The 21,652-nt window shown below is 43.6% G+C and overlaps 1 protein-coding gene across 1 annotated transcript in view; it reads left to right on the top strand.

Annotated features, from left to right (window-relative positions):
* The first annotated feature begins 5,728 nt into the window (after positions 1-5,728).
* Positions 5,729-21,652, top strand: part of LOC144480014 (pannexin-3-like) — a 57,160-nt gene continuing 41,236 nt past the window's right edge. Inside the window, exons 1-2 of the mRNA XM_078199164.1 lie at positions 5,729-5,938; positions 14,981-15,120. Coding sequence (XP_078055290.1) covers positions 5,758-5,938; positions 14,981-15,120 — 321 coding nt within the window. The 5' untranslated portion in view covers positions 5,729-5,757. The remainder of the gene's footprint in view (positions 5,939-14,980; positions 15,121-21,652) is intronic.

Here is a 21,652-nt window from a genome sequence, read left to right as displayed (position 1 = left end):
GAACCTACCTCTGATATCCTTCCTATATCTCCCACAATGAACCCTATAGTTATGCCCCCTTGTAATAGCTCCATCCACCCGAGGAAATAGTCTTTGAACGTTCACTCGATCTATCCCCTTCATCATTTTATAAACCTCTATTAAGTCTCCCCTCAATCTCCTCCGCTCCAGAGAGAACAGCCCCAGCTCCCTCAACCTTTCCTCATAAGACCGACACTCCAAACCAGGCAGCATCCTGGTAAATCTCCTCTGCACTCTTTCCAGCGCTTCCACATCCTTCTTATAGTGAGGTGACCAGAACTGCACGCAATATTCCAAATGCGGTCTCACCAAGGTCCTGTACAGTTGCAGCATAACCCCACGGCTCTTAAACTCCAACCCCCTGTTAATAAAAGCTAACACACTATATGCCTTCTTCACAGCTCTATCCACTTGAGTGGCAACCTTTAGAGATCTGTGGATATGGACCCCAAGATCTCTCTGTTCCTCCACAGTCTTCAGAACCCTACCTTTGACCCTGTAATCCACATTTAAATTAGTCCTACCAAAATGAATCACCTCACATTTATCAGGGTTAAACTCCATTTGCCATTTTTCAGCCCAGCTTTGCATCCTATCTATGTCTCTTTGCAGCCTACAACAGCCCTCCACCTCATCCACTACTCCACCAATCTTGGTGTCATCAGCAAATTTACTGATCCACCCTTCAGCCCCCTCCTCTAAGTCATTAATAAAAATCACAAAGAGCAGAGGACCAAGCACCGATCCCTGCGGCACTCCGCTAGCAACCTGCCTCCAGTCCGAAAATTTTCCATCCACCACCACCCTCTGTCTTCGATCAGATAGCCAGTTACCTATCCAATCGGCCAACTTTCCCTCTATCCCACACCTCCTTACTTTCATCATAAGCCGACCATGGGGGACCTTATCAAACGCCTTACTAAAATCCATGTATATGACATCAACCGGCCTACCTTCATCAACACACCTAGTTACCTCCTCAAAAAATTCTATCAAATTTGTGAGGCACGATTTGCCCTTCACAAATCCGTGCTGACTATCCCGGATTAATCCGCATCTTTCTAAATGGTCGTAAATCCCATCCCTAAGGACCTTTTCCATCAATTTACCAACCACCGAAGTCAGACTAACCGGTCTATAATTACCAGGCTCATTTCTATTCCCTTTCTTAAACAGAGGAACAACATTTGCCACTCTCCAGTCCTCTGGCACCATCCCCGTGGACAGCGAGGACCCAAAGATCAAAGCCAAAGGCTCTGCAATCTCATCCCTCGCCTCCCAAAGAATCCTAGGATACATTTCATCAGGCCCAGGGGACTTATCGACCTTCAGTTTATTCAAAACTGCCAATACATCCTCCCTCCGAACATCTATTTCCTCCAGCCTATTAGCCTGTAACACCTTCTCTTCCTGAAAAACATGGCCCCTCTCCTTGGTGAACACTGAAGAAAAGTATTCATTCATCACCTCGCCTATCTCTACTGATTCCATACACAAGTTCCCACCACTGTCCTTGACCGGCCCTAACCTCACCCTGGTCATTCTTTTATTCCTCACATAAGAGTAAAAAGCCTTGGGGTTTTCCTTGATCCGACCCGCCAAGGACTTCTCATGTCCCCTCCTAGTTCTCCTCAGCCCCTTTTTCAGCTCATTCCTTGCTAACTTGTAACCCTCAGTCGAGCCATCTGAACCTTGTTTCCTCATCCCTACATAAGCTTCCCTCTTCCTTTTCACAAGACATTCCACCTCTTTTGTGAACCACGGTTCCCTCACTCGGCCATTTCCTCCCTGCCTGACAGGGACATACCTATCAAGGACACCCAGTATTTGTTCCTTGAAAAAGTTCCACTTTTCATCAGTGCCTTTCCCTGACAGTTTCTGTTCCCATCTTATGCCCCCTAATTCTTGCCTAATCGCATCATAATTACCATAGCCTTTGCATTATCCAGTGCCTTCAGCCATTCTCGATACTACATAGGGGGTGACTTTGAGCCTGCACTCTCCATCTGCAGGAATGGCGACATGGGTGGAGGTATCCAGAACCAAAGATCATAGTCTGAGGGTACAGGGTAGACCGTTTAGGACAGAGATGTGGAGAAATTTCTTCACCGAGAGAGTGGTGAGCCTATGGAATTCTCTACCACAGGAAGCAGCTAAGACCAAAACACTGGTTGTCCAGAAGGAGTTATATGTAGGTCTTGAGGCAACTGAATGGTGGAATAGACTTGAAGGACCTACTCATGCACCTATTTTCTATGTTTCTACGAACCTTCCTATCCACTCACCAGGCAGAAGCTGAGGAAGACATTGACATCATAGGAACATAAGAATTAGAAGAAGTCGGCAAATTCAGCCCTCCAAGCTTGCTTTGCCATTGAATTAGATCATGGCTGATCTCTCCCTGGTCTCAAATCCACCTTCCCTACCTGTTCCTCATACCTCTTTAACCCATTTTTAAAATTAGAAACGTATCTATCTCCTTTTTGAAACCATTTAATGATTCAGACTCCATCGCGCTATGGGGCAAGGTGCACAAACCTCTGCTAGAAGTTGTTCCTCCTCATCTCAGTTTTAAATCTGCTGCCTCACAGCCTATACCTGTGACCTCTTATTCTAGATTGCCCCATAGGAGGAAACATTTGGTCTACATTTACATTATCAATCCCGTTTAAAATTTAATAAATCTCAATCAGATCTCCTCTCATCCTTCTAAACTCCAGCGAGTATAAACCCAAACTGTTTAATCTCTCCTCATACGTCAATTCTTTCATCCCCGGAATCAATCAGGTGAATCGTGACGGTAGAGGTGTTTCTCTCTCATCAAATCCAGGAACTCAAGGCTGCCCTACAGGCAGAGGCCACATGCAGACAGCTTTACTATGTCACCATGAAACGCTGGCCTGAGTCCTCAAAGCAGTTTCCCCACAGGTTCTGCATATTCTTCACCTATACTGAGACTTGTTGTACCCAGATCGAAAAGGAACCCCTCGCCCTAGTTTTCGCTTGCCAGAAATTTCATGATTTCATAAATGGTTTTCCTGTAAGTGTTGAAACTGATCATCAGCCACCCAGAACTATTTTAAATAATCATTCGAACAAAGATTCTTCACAGTGCATCTGCGTGGCTGCAACATCCTGAATGTACAGGATGGACTGATACTGCATGGCCAGAAATTCATAACCTCTCTGCAGAGGCACTCTATCCAGCAACTCGACCAGGGGCACCCAGGATTGAAAGCAACCAGATACAGGGCAAAGGAATCACTCTGCTGGCCCTCCGTATATGCAGACATGGAGAGGGAAGTTTCCAGATGTGCACCTTGCAAAGGACTCAAGCTGCATCAAGCCAAAGAGCCACTGCACCAACATGAGGCTTGGGCTGATAAGTGGCAAGTGATATTCATGCCACACGGTGCAATGCCCATCTCCAACAAGACATAATTCAGCCATCTCCCCTTCACATTCAATTGCATTACCATCACTGAGTTTTCCCGCTGTACTTGGGGGGGTTACCATTAATCAGAAACAAAACTGGACCAGCCATATAAAGACTGCTGTAAGTGCAGGCTGAAGGCTGGGAATTCAGTGGCAAGCAATTCACCTCCTGACTCCCCAAAGCCTGGTCACCATCTGCAAGATACTAGTCAGGAGTGTGATGCATACAGATGGTGGCTCACATTTTCCAACGGAATGGTAAAATAACATTTGGTCCTAGTCAACTTGTATTCCGAGTCGTTTGAATTCAACCGCCTGCCAGATGTGAAGCACAACACAGTCATCATCTAACTCAAGAGACACTTCACCACATACGGCATCCCTCAGAGGGTAATGGTGGACAATGTTTGCCAGTTCATCTCCAGTGAGTTCAGGAACTTTTCACACACATGGGACTTTGAGAACATCATGAGCAGCTTCCTATACCCACAGTCCAAAGACCTGGCAGAATGGGCAGTATGCAGGAAACATGCACGGGACCATCCAGATTACTGTGCTGCACTCGGCAGCCTGTGAAATGTGCCACACAGAGTCTGCCCTCATCAGCACAGAAATGTTCTTCAGGCATACCGGGACCACGATCCACATTGCCAAAGCCCTCTTACAGCCAAACAGCGAAATGAATGTGACTGGCACCCAACTGGAGGGCCAACTAAGAGGGAAAAGGTACTATGATCGAAATGTTCACAGACTTTGCCCTTTAACATCTGGTTAAATGGTCAGGATCCAGACCACACGACAAATTAGCAGTGATACACAGCGAAGCCCCACAGCGAAACAGCCTGGGATGGTGCTCATCCCGTACAAAACCGGTGTCACCTACTGTAGGTATCGGACCCGGCATCATCAAGCACCACAGTAATCATCATCCAACCTGCAGTCCAGGTTCCCAATGCCAGTGGAAATGGAGAATCCTCCAGAGGCCGACACAGCAAGTCCCACTGCCACGAGGGGGCCTGATGCCACCCACACTAGGGCTCCAATGCAAGAGCATCTCCAACACAGCCAACTGACACAATCACATGTTCAGGGTATATGGCTAAACCAAATACAATGTTCCAGAACTGTGCCCTTGACTACTCTAAACTGCCTTAGTTAAAAAAAAATGGGGGTGGGAAAGGAGACGCAATGGGCTATGCATCAGCTTCAGCAGCAGAACTTATATTTCACACAATAGTTGTATGTTGTTAGCCAGTTCAATTTATGTGTTGTAAATAGTTTGTGCCCAGTGACTATTTGTGCACATTGTTACACCTCAGTACTACCAGTTATCTCAACTTAAGTGGGAAAGTTGTAGACCGGGTGATGATGTGGACGCTGCAATGATATAGGTACATAGGAGATCACCTGTCAGTAGTGTGGGTGTTCTCCCTGGAGCGCAGGCTGACACACAGCGTGTAAGAGCTGTTTAAAGTACACAATAAGCTGTTCTTGTTTGAAGCCCTTGGTCACTAGTCATTGGAATGCAGCACTTCAACAAACCTTGTGGTATCTTTAGTAAACATTTGTATTATGCTTGGTGTATCTTTAAAACATGGTTGGTATACTAGTGAAGTATGCTAGCTGTAAGGCTTCATCCTGAGTTTTCCAATTTCTCAGCGCACCCAATCTGCTTTCAATTCTGTTCAAACAGCAATGCTTTGATGTGGTTGTGCCTGCAGTCATTGGGCAGAACCAATCTGGTTTGGTTTGTGAAAGCAGCATTTACTCTGAGCTGTGCGTGGAACTGGAAGCTGGGTCACTCCATAAATAGCTGCTTGGCTCCAATTGCCTCAGAGTTCTTATCATTAAGCCTCTAATCTGACTTGTGTTACTCTGTGTTTAGGGTTGGGTTGGTCTGGTTAAGATTGCATGGCTCTGGACAGCAAGGAATGTGGTATCTGTTTCTCCTTCTCATTTACTCTAGTTGGTTCCACTATATGACAAGGTTGCTGGTTCCTGGCACTATGAAGTTTGTAATTAGTCCTGGTCCAGCCCCTTTTCCTATATAATCTCCTAGTAGTCAGATCCCATCAGTCCCACTGCTTTGCTGCATCTCTCCTCTTATGTGAACTGAACACCAACTATTTCATGCTTCCCTGTTCTCTATTTTATTTTAAAACAAAACTCTCTGAATTAGCGTGGTTCTCATTTTATTTGCGTTGCGGATCTTTCATTGCTTTGGTTAAATTTTTCCTTTCCTTTCTGTGCCTGTGTTGCTCTAAATATCTGTCGTTATTGTCAATCCCATTCTCAGTCAGAATGTCTTTTGCCAGTATAGCAACAGAGTTTATTTTATCTGATTCTCTCATCCGGGAACCAAAGGATTTACGGGCCAAGGGCTTGCGTTTAGAGCTGGCCACTGACCGAATGATTAAATTTATCTCTGTGGGACTTCCTCTTCTCCTGGTCTCGGCTGCATTGGCGAAAGAAATCTCTCTCAGTGAGTCTCAAACTGCTTGGTTTCAGTAACTTTAAAATTAATCATAGAATGGTTCATTAATCAATGGTTTAATGTTAGCAAATGAACATTAATAATTAGCTAATGGATTATTAAGGTATTACTCATGTTACTGAATATGGTAAGATCAATTTGGATACATTGTTGATGCTTCCGAAACGGCTAGTTAATGCAAAGTTAGTTTGTTGATGGTCAATCTATGCTTGTTTAAGGCATTATGCATGTTAAATGATATCCAATAATCAGTTAAACCTTTGAAATGGTTAGTTAAAGGCTGTTTAATGAAGGATAAGAAACTAGGAATCCAGAGCAGTAGATAATTTAAACCATTCAGATTGGTTTGTTTGAGTTTGCCTTTACTGGTTCTTGTGATGTGTTTATTCCACCTGTTGAGGCAATGGTCATACCTTTCTGTGGGTAACTGAGGTTTTCCTGTGTATGCCACCCTTATGTTCACTCCAAGCTCTCAATCTATACAAACAAGAGTAGGTCTATCAGCCCCTCAAGGCTGTTATCCAATTAGATCATGCCTGATCTGTACCTCAACTCTATTTTCCCACTTTGTTCCACATTTCTTAATACGTTTACCAACAACAATCGAACAATGTTAGTCCTGAATTTTTCAATTGACCCCCCTCAACATCATAGTCATCTTCTAAATCTTTAAGTCCTAGCATCATTCTGGTGAATCCATGCTGCCAATTTCTGCTTTGTCAGATGCAGTGGCCAAAACAAAACTGTAGACAAGGTGCAACCAGGAGAATTCCTCACTTTTGCATTCTAAGCTCCATAAGTTAACATCCAATATTCTATTAGGCCTTCCGATTACTTTTTTTTTAGGAAGAACACAAGAAATAGGAGCAGGAGTAGGTCTTTTGACCACTTAAGGCTGCTATACCAGTTAATAAGATCAGCCAATCTTCCACATCAATTCCACGATCCCGCCATAGCTACATATCCCTTAATTCCCATTGTGCCCAAAAATCTATCAATCTCAGTCTTGAATATACTCAACGATTGTGCAACCACATCTCGTTACATTAGAAAATTTCACAGGTTCAAAACACTGAGGGAAGCGATTTCTCCTCGTCCCCTTACCTTGAAACTATGACCCCTATCTTTAGATTCTTCAGACAAGGGAAACAGCCTTTTAGCATCTACGCTATCAAACCCTCTTAGAATCTTGTGTCTCGGAAATATTAACCTCTCATTCTTCTAAACTTCAAAGAATAAGGATTGATAATTGATCTCTCCTCACATGACAGCCTTCTCATCCCAAAAATTGATCTGATGGCCACAATCTTCCAGCCCTTTCTGCCAGCAGGATCTTCTGGCCCTGCCAAAGGCAAGTCCCAGTGACAGATTCCCTGGCGGTGCGGCTAGTGAGCAATGCACATGGCCATTGACTTTGAATATACTCAACGATTGTGCAACCACATCTCTTTACGTTAGAACTGGAAGATCCCACTGGCAGCCAAGGGTGAGGCTCCTTCATCACCCAAAAACTCACCATGGGGACTGGAAAATCTGAGCAAATGACTATTTTTTGCACACCCTTGGCAAGTAAATTCTTCCTTAGGCAGGGGAACAAAAATTGCAACAAATGGGACATCAGTGAACTAGATGGGTTTCACAGCCATCATTAGACTCTTTATTCTTATATTCCAACCCCTTACAATAAAGGGTTTTCTCATTGTACCTTCAGATTAACTTTCTGTGATTTGAATACGAGGGTATCAAAATCCACTTGCATTACAACATTTATCAGCGTCTGACCTTTCAGAAAATATTCTTCATGTCAAAGAGGAAATTTCAGACCTCCACATTATGCTCCAAGTTACTTCCTGCCAAATGACTTCACCTGCTTATATAAATTTTGCAGTTCCTTCCCACAGTTTTCTTTTCCTTCTACTGTTAATAAACCTGGATACATTACCTTCTATTCCCTCATTGCAGTCACTCATGTTGATCGATCTTTGCAGCACTCCATTTTCCAGAGGGCACATGTTACCACCTGGGAAATGGTCAGTTTAATTCGATTCTATTTTCTATCTGTTAACCTATCCTCTGATCTAATTTTTGATGTCTGTTCCAATGAATCTTGCAAATGTAACTTAACAAATATTCTCTAGAAACATGGAGACATCATTTAAAACTTGACACAAGCACACAACAAATTCTGACAGGGGAGGGTTGTAGGGGACAAATGGAAAATACCTCAAGGGAGGGACAATCAAAATAATGACACCGCACAAGGTGAAGGAAAATTGATGCCTCTGCAGATCAACCTCGCTCTATAATCAGGAAAAGAACAATATTTCTCAAATCCCATGAGCCCGATTCTTGTGCAATAACCTCTTTTGTGGCACCTTGAGGAGTGCCCTCTGAAAATACAAATATCTGTACACTAGGCTTCCCCTTATCTACCTGTGAGTTACATTCTCAAAAAAATCTCTTAGATTTGTTAAACCTGATTTCCCTTTCTGTTGTTTATTCTGTTTAATCATATTGTGATATTTCCAGAGTCTTATCATGTCCTTAATAACAGATTTTACTTTCCCAATGACTGACGTCAAGCTAACCAGTCTATAGCTTACTGTTTTCTCTCCCACTTCTTTATTGAACAGAGGGGTTGTGTTTTCTACATTAAACTCCAGTGAGACCATATCAGAATCTAAAGAATTCTATCGAAACCAATACATTCCCGAGTCGCCTCTTTTAAAATCCAGGATACAGGCCATCACTTTCAAGGGATTTGTCAGCTTTTAGTCCGCTAATTTCTCCAGTAACTTTTCTTTATTGATGTTACTTTAAGTTCATCACTCTCAATGACCCTTGCTTCTCAAATGTTCTTTCTGTCTTCTACTGTGCACCTTGAAGACAAACTCAATATTTTTTCAATGTCATTGCCACTTCCTTATTTGCCACAATAATTTCTTCTATCTCTGCCTCTAAGGGGCTTATGTTTACTTTTGCTAATCTCTTCCTTTTATACTTGTAAAAACTCATACAATCTGATTTTATATTTCTTGCTAGTTTAATCTTATAGTGTATTTTCTTCCTCTGTAACAATTTTTTGATAATTCTTTGCTGATTTTTAAAATCCTCCCAATCCTCAAGCCTGCCACCATTTCTGACAGTGAGAAGTCTCACAACACCAGGTTAAAGTCCAACAGGTTTATTTGGTAGCAAATACCATTAGCTTTCGGAGCGCTGCTCCTTCATCAGATGGAGTGGAAATGTGCTCTCAAACAGGGCACAGACACAAAATCAAGTTACAGAATACTGATTAGAATGCGAATCCCTAAAGCCAGCCAGGTCTTAAAGGTACAGACAATGTGGGTGGAGGGAGCATTAAACACAGGTTAAAGAGATGTGTATTGTCTCCAGACAGAACAGCTAGTGAGATTCTGCAAGCCCAGGAGGCAAGCTGTGGGGGTTACTGATAATGTGACATAAATCCAACATCCCGGTTTAGGCCGTCCTCATGTGTGCGGAACTTGGCTATCAGTTTCTGCTCAGCGACCCTGCGCTGTCGTGTGTCGTGAAGGCCGCCTTGGAGAACGCTTACCTGAAGATCCAAGGCTGAATGCCCGTGACTGCTGAAGTGCTCCCCCACAGGAAGAGAACAGTCTTGCTTGGTGATTGTTGAGCGGTGTTCATTCATCCGTTGTCATAGCGTCTGCATGGTTTCCTCAATGTACCATGCCTCGGGACATCCTTTCCTGCAGCGTATCAGGTAGACAATGTTGGCCGAGTTGCAAGAGTAGGTACCGTGTACCTGGTAGATGGTGTTCTCACGTGAGATGATGGCATCCGTGTCGATGATCCGGCACGTCTTGCAGAGGTTGCTGTGGCAGGGTTGTGTGGTGTCGTGGTCACTGTTCTCCTGAAGGCTGGGTAGTTTGCTGCGGACAATGGTCTGTTTGAGGTTGCATGGTTGTTTGAAGGCAAGAAGTGGGGGTGTGGGGATTTCTGACAACATTGTAAGTCTCTTCTAATCTAAAACTAACCTTAACTCTCTAGTTAGCCATGATTATACCATATTTCCAGTTGAGTTTTTATTCTGCAAGGGAATCTATATTCATTGAGAATTATGACATATTTGTTGAAATGTTTGCCAATGCATAGCTACTGTATCCATATCTACCATATACTTTAATTTAATTTCATAATCTATCATAGTCAGCTTGATCCTCACATTTCTATAATTGCCTTTGTTTAAATTTAAGACCTTAAGTTTGGACATAACCCCATCAATCTCAAATTTAACATAAACTTACATCATATTATGATCACAATTCTCCAGATGATCATTTGGTTATTAATTAACCCAGTATCATTACACAATCTCAGATCTAAAATAGCATATCCCATAACTGGCTCCTCAACATGTTGCTCTAGAAAACTGTCTTAAATATGTGCCACAAATTCCTCTTTGAAACTACTTTGATTGCCGAGTGTAATATTAAAGCACTTATTCCATGCTCCTCCAATTTCCTGATATATATTCTGTCCTACAATTTGATTACTGCTCAGGGACAGGCAACTTATTCCCAACAGTATTTTCTACCCTTGTGATTTTATATCCTGATTTTCTGGGCTAAGATCCTTCTCCTACCTTTATCTCATCCTTTATGATCAAAGCTCGCCCATCTCCTTTTCCATTTTGGTTATCTTTTCCACTTGTCACACACCCAGAAAATGGAGTTGGCAACCTTAGATACACTGAAACAACGTCTCATTAATGGCTACATGACTAAACTCATTTATCTCCTTTTTGTGCCATTAATTTATTAATCTTGTTATGAATGCTTCATGTTTTCTGATATAATGCCTTTAATTTTAACTTTTTTCTATTTTGCACAGCTGTTGCTGTTGTCATGAATGCCAGTTATTTAACTTTCTGTCTCTTCCTGACACAGTCTGCTTCACTTTGCCTAAATCACAGGTCAGATGTTTCCCTCTGGGTTCAGGAAACCAACGTAGTGACTTTTTCTGGTTTCCAATCCCTCCCATTCCATTGCCCACTGAGGGAGAAGTAGTTACAGCCCCGATTTTCACAGATTCAGGATTGTGCTTTATTTAAATGTGCCATGCAGCCATTAATACATTCATGTTTGACTGAAGAAATTGATGCATCTTTAATTGGAGAATGGCAGAGGATCAGCACTTGGGGCAGGGATGTCTCCTGCTTCTCTGGCTCTTGATGCTGGAGAACCAATGGGAGCCCCTGCAGCATGGGAGGAGCTGAAGTCTGCCGTTCCAGGTAAAGGGGAGAGGGCACTTTCATCTTGAGGTGCCCTTTCAGCAACACAAATAAAATTAATAATCACAGCTACTAGGCTGGTATTGTAAAAGGGAAGCTCCTCCACAGGGTAACTGACGGCTGTAGCTTTGGCCCGTTGGTATTGGGGAGCAAAGTCTTCTTTTAAATTCATTCACGGGATGTGGGTGACGTTGGCTAGACCAGCATTTATTGCCATCCCCAATTGCCCTTGAGAAAATGGTGGTGAGCTGCCTTCTTAATCCCCTGCAATCCATGTGCTGTAGGTATACCCACAGTGCTGTTAGGGTGGAAGTTCCAGGATTTTGTCCCAGCAACAGTGAAGAAACAACAATATATTTCCAAGTCAGGATGGTCAGTGGCTTGGAGGGGAACTGCCAAGTGGTGGTGGTCTGCTGCCCTTGTCCTTCTAAATGGTAAAGGCTGTGTGTTTAGAAGGCGATGTCAAAGGAGCCTTGGTGAGTTCCTGCATTGTATATTGTACATGGTATACATTGCTGTCACCGTGGTGTGGAGAAAATGATTGTTTGTGGATGGAGTGCCAATCAAGTGGCTTTGCTCTGGATGATGGTGAGCTTCCTGAGTGTTATATGAGCTGCATTCATCCAGGTAAGTGGAGAGTATTTCATCACACTCCTGGCTTGTGCCTTGTAGATGGTGGGTATTTAGGAAGGGAACTATTCACCACAAGATTCCTAGTCTCTGACCTGTTCTTGTAATCACAGTATTTCTATGGCTGGTTGAGATGTTTCTGGTTAATGATAACTGCCAAGATTCAGCAATGGTAATGCCACAGACTGCTGTGGGAGGTCATTTCCAGGCAGCTGCCATGGAAACCTCCAATTGATCTTTGATAATTGGCCTTAATCTTACCCTAATTGGCTTGTCCGCAGGTAGCTTTCTGGGAAAATGGCTCAAGGGTGAGATGGTGCTGGCAAACCACCACTCTGGCTGATGGTGCAAAGTTACTGCCTATCCACCTCCATTCCCATCCCCATATTGGGGTGAAAATTCTGCCCTTGTCTCATGGAAGGCCTGTTGAAATTTCCATATTGCACTTTATACATATATAAGGAGCAAGTGGGTAGATAGGGAATGGGTAGGTCCACTCAAGAACAAAGAAGGGGATTTATGAGTAGAGCCAGAGAAAATGGGTGAAGTCCTTAATGAATACTTTGCATCGGTATTCACAAAGGAGAAGGACATGGTGGATGGTGAGTCTGGGGTATGTTCATTTTCGAGGGCATGTCGATATTAAAAAGGTGTTCTGTGATTTGAAAAGCATTAAGATCGACAAGTCCCCAGGACCTGATGGGATCTATCCCAGAATACTGAAGAACGTGAGGGAGGAGATTGCTGTGGCTTTGTACAAAATTTTATATCTCCTTTAGTCACAGGAGAAGTCCCAGAGGACTGCAGAATGGCTTTATGTAAGGGCAGTCATGTCTCACAAACTTGATTGAGTTTTTTGAGGAAGTGAAAAAGATGATTGATGAGGGCAGGGTGCTGGATGCTGACCACATGGACTTTAGCAAGGCCTTTGACAAGGTCCCTCATGGCAGACTGATACAGAAGGCGAAGTCACACGGGATCGACGGTGTGCTGATAAGATGGATACAGAACTGGCTTGGTCATAGAAGACAGAGGTGTTTCTCTGACTGGAGATCTGAGATCAGTGGTGTTCTGCAGGGATCAGTGCTGGGACCCCTGTTGTTTGTAATATATATATATAGAAATGATTTGGAGGCGACTGTAGGTGGTCTGATTAGTAAGTTTACAGATGGGGGAGCTGCAGATAGTGAGGAGGATTGCCTGAGGATACAGCAGGGGGGGCATGCCTTATGAGGATAGGTTGAGGGAGCTTGGTCTCTTCTCCCTGGAGAGACGAAGGATGAGAGGTGACCTGATAGAGGTTTACAAGATGTTGAGAGGTCTGGATAGGGTAGACTCTCAGAGGCTATTTCCAAGGGCTGAAATGGTTGCTACGAGAGGACACAGGTTTAAGGTGCTGGGGGGTAGGTACAGAGGAGATGTCAGGGGTAAGTTTTTCACTCAGAGGGTGGTGGGTGAGTGGAATCGGCTGACGTCGGTGGTGGTGGAGGCAAACTCGTTGGGGTCTTTTAAGAGACTTCTGGATGAGTACATGGGATTTAATGGGATTGAGGGCTATAGATAGGCCTAGAGGTGGGGATGTGATCGGCGCAACTTGTGGGCCGAAGGGCCTGTTTGTGCTGTGGCTTTCTATGTTCTATGTTCTATATAGGTTGGAGACTTGGGCAGAGAAATAATAATGGAATTTAATCTGGACAAATGCAAGATGATGTATTTTGGAAAGTCTAATGCAGGAGGGAAGTATTCAGTAAATGGCAGAACCCTTGGAAGCATTGACATACAGAGGGATCTAGCTGTAAAGGTCCACAGTTCCCTGAAAGTGGCAACACAAGTGGATAAGGTGGTCAAGAAGGTGCATGGCTTGTCTTCAATCCACTCCATCTGACGAAGGAGCAGCGCTCCGAAAGCTAATGGCATTTGCTACCAAATAAACCTGTTGGACTTTAACTTGGTGTTGTTAAAACTCTTACTGTGTTTGCCTTCATCGGTCAGGGCATAGAGTATAAAAATTGGCAAGCCATGTTGTAGCTGTATAGAACTTGAGTTCGGCTATATTTGGAATATTGTGCACAGTTCTGGTCGCCACATTACCAGAAGGATGTGAAGATTTTGGAGAGGGTACAGAAATGTTTTACCAGGATGTTGCCTGGTTTGGAGGGTATTAGCTATCAGGAGAGATTGGACAAACTTTGTTTGTTTTCACTCGAACCTTAGAGGCTGAGGGGCGATCTGATAGAAGTTTACAAAACTGAGAGGTATGGATAGTCAGAGTCTTTTTCCCAGGATAGAAATGTCAATTACTAGGGGACATAGGTTTAAAAGGGGGAAAGTTTAAAGGAGATGTGAGAGGCAAGTTTTTTACACAGACAGCGCTAAGGGCCTGGAATGTGCTGCAGAGGTGGTGGTAGAAGCAGATACAATAGCAATGTTTAAGAGGCATCTTGACAGACACCTGAATAGGCATGGAATAGAGGGATATGGATCACGTAGCGGCAAAAGGTCTTTAGTTTAGAAAGGTGTCATGTGTCAGCACAGGCTTGGTGGGCTGAAGGGCCTGTTCCTGTGCTGTACTGTTCTTTGTTCACTCTACCTTTCCTTGAAAATATTTCTGCAACATTGCTCCTTCCAATGATGATCCTTTCTCAACAACTCCTGGGAGTAACTTCTTAATTTTCCATCTCAAAATCTTACATAATTGCCAAAACATCATTAACTTTCTTATGATAATGAAAGATAATCCCAGTTTTAGAGCCTTTTTCATCATACATTTTCATTTCCAGTGCCATCCTAAGGGATCTTTAATGATTCATTCCATAGTTCTGATGCACAAATTGTTGATTGTCAAAAACCACCCCCAATATACTTCAATTTTGGCTGAACCAACAATTTGGACAAACAAAATTTCACTTGCCAGCCATTTATATTTAATGCCTGTGTCCAAAACCCAGTAATATTTACATTTTCTACCTACATTCCATTGGAATCTGATACCTGAAAGTGAGAAGTTACCGAACATTGTCCTGGGCTCCAGTGTTTGCTGATCAGAAATGATCAAGAGCCTTACAACCAGTCTCAGAAATCCAGAAAGTAGATGAAAAATCATATGTTCATTGTCTATTTTTCAGAATCACAAATCACCTGTTTTCCTCCCGGAAACTTCTCGCTGAAACAGGCCACATATGTGGACTTGTACTGTTGGGAAACTCTGCTCCATCGTCATCTCCAAACCACTGGGAGTGTGCAGACATCACTCTGGATTCACAAGGTACCGAACACACTAGTGTCCAATATTAATCCTGCATGTGAGATTGAATAGTATACAACTGAGGTGGTTATTTAGCAAAAGAGTGAAAACAGAAGTGGGTACTATGCTAATTAGACATACCTGTTTGAAAATCTGGATTTAATATGTAATTTTGGGTCCACTTAGAGATTTCTATGGTTTAATCTTGTCTTAAGGTGTTGGCTGGGGTTTTCCGGCCCTGCTATGGTGGAACCTGGCACGATGTAACCTGATGCAGTGAGATGCAGTGGCACAGCCAAAAGTCCATTTACTTGTGGCAGGATTGGACAATCCCAGTGGTAGCTGGGCCGGAAAATACTGCCTGTTAAAACTACATAAACTTCCATTGAGTAGTTTATGAGGAATCCAACCAAAGGTGTTGAGTACACTGATTGACGCTCAGTAGTAGTTATCAGGATGGTTCAGGCGTTAAGGTACAGGATGCACAGATTCTCGTACTGAGTACTGGAATTGTGGTACAAGGGTCCAGAGCTCGAAGGATACCCATTACTTCCTGTCCTTTCTTCTGCAGCAACAGGTGCTTCCATTTCCACTGCATTCCATATCCTAACAAGGCCAAGACTTCCTCTTCCTCTCGTGATTCCTACAAGTAGAATAGCACACAGGGTCATTCTCTTTAGGTGTGGTCATCAGAAAATTTCTGGAATAAGTGTTGATATGCTAGAAAGTCTCCTAATATCTCAAAAGTCCTGTTCAAATCTCCAACAGCAAATGAACAGTGAAAGCTAAGCATCATTTTAAGTAATGCTTGCAATCCTCATCAATGACTTATTAACTCTAGTTCAATTGGTCGCTGTTACGACGGGTGATTAATTGAAGTGTTGGCCACAAAAATGTCATGTAGTCTCTTTAATGGGCACTAGCTGACAGTTCAGTTATCAATCAAGAGCTTTATTAATCCTCCATTCCTGCTGCAGATGCATCTGTCCTCCCATGACAGTATCGGTAAGAGAGACTACCATACAGTCCTTGTGGAGACAAAGACCTGTCTTCACATTGCAGATACCTTCCCTCAAGTATGGCACTACCACTGTGCTAAATGGAATAGGCTTCAAACAGATCTAGCAACTCAAGACTGGGCATCCATGAGGCGCTGTGGGCCATCAACAGCAGCGGAATTGTACCCAACCCCAATCTGTAACCTCATGGCCCAGCATTTCCTCCACCCTACCATTACCACCAAGCCAGGGGATCAACCCTGATTCAATGAAGACTGCAGGAGGGCATGCCAGGCATACCTAAAAATGAGGTGTCCAATCTGGTGAAGCTACAACACAGGACTACTTGCGTGCTAAAAGGTATAATCAGCAAATAATAGACAGAGCTAAGCAATTCGAGAACCAATGGATCAGATCTAAACTCTTGCAGTTCTGCTACATCCAATGATTAATAGTGGTGCACAATTAACCAACGCACTGGAGGAGGAGGCTCCACAAACATCCCTATCCCCAATGATGGAGGAGCCCAGCACATCAATGCAAAACATAAGTCATTCACAACAATCTTCAGTCAGAAGTGCCGATTGGATGATCCATCTTGGCCTCCTCCGGAGGTTCCCAACATTACCGATGTCAGTCATCAGCGAATTTGATTCACTCCTAGTGAAATTGCGAGGTTATGTTGCAGCTGTATAAGGTGCTGGTGAGGCCACACCTGGAGTACTGTGTACAGTTTTGGTCTCCTTACTTGAGAAAGGATATACTGACACTGGAGGGGGTGCAGAGGCGATTCACTAGGTTGATTCCGGAGTTGAGAGGGTTGGCTTATGAGGAGAGACCGAGTAGACGGGCGGCACGGTAGCACAGTGGTTAGCACTGCTGCTTCACAGCTCCAGGGTCCTGGGTTCGATTCCCGGCTCGGGTCACTGTCTGTGTGGAGTTTGCACATTCTCCTCGTGTCTGCGTGGGTTTTCTCCGGGTGCTCCGGTTTCCTCCCACAGTCCAAAGATGTGCGGGTTAGGTTGATTGGCCAGGTTAAAAATTGCCCCTTAGAGTCCTGAGATGCGTAGGTTAGAGGGATTAGCAAGTAAATATGTGGGGGTAGGGCCTGGGTGGGATTGTGGTCGGTGCAGACTCGATGGGCCGAATGGCCTCCTTCTGCACTGTAGGGTTTCTATGATTTCTAGACTGGGGCTATACTCATTGGAATTCAGAAGAATGAGGGGAGATTTTATAGAAACATGTAAGATTATGAAGGGAATAGATAAGATAGAAGCAGGGAAGTTGTTTCCACTGGCAGGCGAAATTAGAACTAGGGGGCATGGCCTCAAAATAAGGGGAAGCAGATTTAGGACTGAGTTGAGGAGGAACTTCTTCACATAAAGGGTTGTGAATCTGTGGAATTCCCTGCCCAGTGAAGCAGTTGAGGCTACCTCATTGAATGTTTTTAAGGCAAGGATTGATACATTTTTGAACAGTAAAGGAATTAAGGGTTATGGTCAGCGGGCGGGTAAGTGGAGCTGAGTCCACAAAAAGATCAGCCACGATCTTATTGAATGGCGGAGCAGGCTAGCGGGGCCAGATGGCCTACTCCTGCTCCTAGTTCTTATGTAAATCAAGAAACAGCTGAAGTCACTGGATACTGCAAAGGCTATGGTCCCTGACAATATTCCAACAATAGTATTGAAGACTTGTACCCCAGACATGCCGCACCCCTAGTCAAGCTATGCCAGTACAACTACAACATTGGCATCTACCTGGCAATGTGGAAAATTGCCCAGGTATGCCCTGCACATAGGAACAGCACAAATCCAACCCAGCCAATTACCACCCCATCAATCTACTCTCGATCATCTGTAATGTGATGTAAGGGGTTATCAATAGCTGTATCAAATGGCACTTACTCGGCAATAATCTGCTCACTGACACGTAGTTTGGATTCCGTCAGGGCCACTCAGCTCCTGATCTCATTACAGTCTTGGTTCAAGCATGGACAAAAGAGCTGGATGCCAAAGGTGAGGTGAGAGTGACTGCCCTCAACTTCAAGGCAGCATTTGACCAAATGTGACATCAAGGAGACCTAGCAAAACTGCAGTAAATGGGAATCAGGAGGAAAACCATCTGCTGATTGGAGTCATATCCTGCGAAAGGAAAATGGCTGCGTTGGTTTTAGGTCAATCTTCTCCGCTCCAGGACATAATCGCAGGAGTTCCTCAGGGTAATGTCTTGGCCCAACCATCTTCAGCTGCTTCATCAATGAATTTTCTTCCATCATAAGGTCAGAAATGGAGATGTTTGCTGATGACTGCACAATGTTCAGCACCATTTGCGACTCTTCAGATACTGAAGCAGTCCATGTTCAAATGTAACAAGATCTAGACAATATCAAGGCTTGGGCTGACAAGTGACAAGTAATATTCAGTCACACAAGTGCCAGGCAATGACCATCTTCAACAAGAGAGAGTCTAACTATCGCCTCGTGACAATGAGTGGGAATATCACACTGAATCCCCCACTATCAATATCCTGAGGGTTACCATTGATCAGAAACTGAACTGTACTAGCCACATCAATTCTGTGGCTACAACAGTAGATCAGAGGCAAGGAATCCTGAGGTGAGTAACTCAATTCTTGATCCCCCAAAGCCTGTCCACAATTTACAAGGTACAAGTCAAGAGTGTGATGTTTGATGGAACACTTTCCATTTGTCTGGATGAGTGCAGCTCCAACTACCCTGAAGAAGCTCAATACCATCCAGGACAAAACAGCCCACTTGATTTCTGCTCCTTCCACAAACATTTAATCCGTCCACCACCGATGAACAGTGGAAGCAGTGTGTACCACCCACAAGATACATTGTAGGAACTCACCAAGTACCATCCAAATACCATCCAAACCCATGACCATCTAGAAGGATAAGCACAGCAGACATCTGGGAACAACACCATCTGAAGGTTCCTCTCCAAGTCACTCACCATCCTCACTTGGAAAACTATCTCTCCTCACTGGCATTGGAACCGCCCCCCCCCCCCCCCCCCCCGCACTTAACAGCACAGTGGGTGTACCTACACTTCAGGGACTGCAGTAATTCAAGAAGGCAACTAGAGATGGACAATAAATGCTGGCCAACCCAGTGATACCCACATCCCATAAATGAATTTTTAAATAATCAACTCCTTCAGCGAGATGGTATTTTTGTGCGAGATCAATGTTCGAGCTAAAGTCTTGGTCACTTCAGAAACTGGTGCATAAAGTATCTGAAGGCCATTCCTCCCTGAACCTTTAGAAACACTCTTACACCTTGATGACACCCTTTATACACTTTTCATATGTATACATTCTTGATAGCTCCTCTGAAATGTCCTTATATGAGTATATATCACTTCTAATATACATGAATAGTTATACATATATTTCACGTTAGAAGAACTATCTCAGGGATGTTAAATATCAGCTGTCTTGTAAAACTGCGAGTCGTAGAGTCAGGCAGTGCAGAAAAGTCCCTTCAGCCCATCGAGTCTACTCCAACAGTAACTCCCAATAAAGTCACGCTAATCCCATTTTCCAGCACTTGTCCCATATCCTTGAATGTTATGATACTTCAAATGCTCATCCAAATATTTTTTTAATGTCAAAAGAAGGTGATTTAGTTATCTCCTGATTCTAATTTATAAATCTCATGGTCCTGTGACAGAGCTCTCACAATCCTACATTGCATTTTCATGTTTCTGCAATGCATATTTCATGACCCGATCTTGAATATTTCATGGTGTGCATTTGATTATTTTGGCCTGTCTGCGTATGCCTAAACTACATTTCTGTGCTCACCATGACTAATTGGTTGCCACTTTGATCCTTTGTATGTTCTGGCCCCAGCTTTCTCCACTATTTCATATCTTATCCCTTTCTATAGTCTTCCTAATCTATGTTGTTCATTGTCCACCCCCTTTATCTTAATGAGGCTGACCCATTCCCCCAGCCCTACCAGCCTATGAACTGCCTCCCCAATCTCTTTTCCTTCAACGGTTCTATGGTCCTGGATTGCCTACTCTGCAGCAGCAACTCCAACAGTGCATCCCACTTCCTGATACCCGATTCATCAACTTAGTAACTCGGGCCAAATAACTTCAACCACCACTCCACAATCTTTGTTCCCTTCCCAGTGCTATTTCTGACCACCACCCTGCCACTTCATTATGCGTTTCCTATTGCCTACTACTGCAGATCACTCTGTAAAAAACTAATCCCTTATAACCTATTTATATCCTAACTTTTTCTGGATGAATCCATCATCCTACATCTAAACAAAATGTTGTTCACTGATACTGCCTCCTCCCTCACCAACACTGCTCCATCTGGTAATAATGTTCCATGTTGATGGTTCTCCTCATTTGTGTCAATCCTCTGTGCTTTTACAGTTCTGATATCTTCTTGCGTGAACCCTCATTTCCATCAGTTTTCATGCTGTTCCCATAATGCTGTCATTGTCAACTACCTCCCAAACACAACATCTTTTGCCAGTCTTTTAGTCATGTTACGGCAAAGAAAGAGGCCACACAAGCTCTCTGTGAACAATCAGTCTCATTTCCCTGCTCTCCCCCCATTTGCCCTACAAGTTTATTTCCTTCCAGTGGCTTCCAATTTACTTTTGAAATCATTAATCATTTTTTGCTTCCCATCAGCTTCACAGGCAGAGTATTCCAGGTCAATACCACCTGCTGTGTAAAGGAAAAAAGTTCTTCCTTCCACCTCCCCCACCTCTTTTTATCCTTAAATCTGTGTACCGTCGTCCTTGTACCAACAACTAATGGGAATGTTTTTTCCTTATCTCCCTAATCCAAAACTGTCATAATCTTGTACACGTCTATCAAACCTCCTATCAATCACCTTTATCCGAGGAGAACAAACCCAACTTCTCCAGCCTAACCATCCAACTAAAATCCCTTATTCCGGGAACCATTCCAGTAAATCTCTTCTGCATTCTCTCAAGGACCCTCAAATCTTTCCCAAATTGTGGTGACTAGAGCTCTGGTTAGGTTGGAACCTATGATGTGGAAATGCCGGCGTTGGACTGGGGTAAGCACAGTAAGAAGTCTCACAACACCAGGTTAAAGTCCAACAGGTTTATTTGGCAGAACAAGCTTTTGGAGCGCCGCTCCTTCATCAGGTGAGTGAGGACTTGTGTTCACAAACAGGGCATATACAGACACAAACTCAATATTCAAGATAATGGTTGGAATGCATTCCAATCATTATCTTGTAAATTGAGTTTGTGTCTGTGTATGCCCTGTTTGTGAACACAACTCCCACTCACCTGATGAAGGAGCAGCGCTCCAAAAGCTTGTTCTGCCAAATAAACCTGTTGGATTTTAACCTGGTGTTGTGAGACTGCTTACTAGGTTGAAACCTAACCAGAGCTTTAAAAAGGTCCAGCATAACTGGACAGTTTTTGTGCAGTGTGTGCAGGAGGATTTCCTGACATAATATGTGGATAGGCCGACAAGAGGTGAGGCCACATTGGATTTGGTACTGGGAAATGAACCGGGCCAAGTGTT

This window comes from Mustelus asterias, chromosome 27 (genome assembly GCF_964213995.1).
Source record: "Mustelus asterias chromosome 27, sMusAst1.hap1.1, whole genome shotgun sequence".
In the NCBI taxonomy this organism is placed as follows: Eukaryota; Metazoa; Chordata; class Chondrichthyes; order Carcharhiniformes; family Triakidae; genus Mustelus; species Mustelus asterias.
The sequence above is the reverse complement of the archived record's forward strand: the minus strand, read 5'-3'. Positions and strand labels throughout refer to the sequence as shown.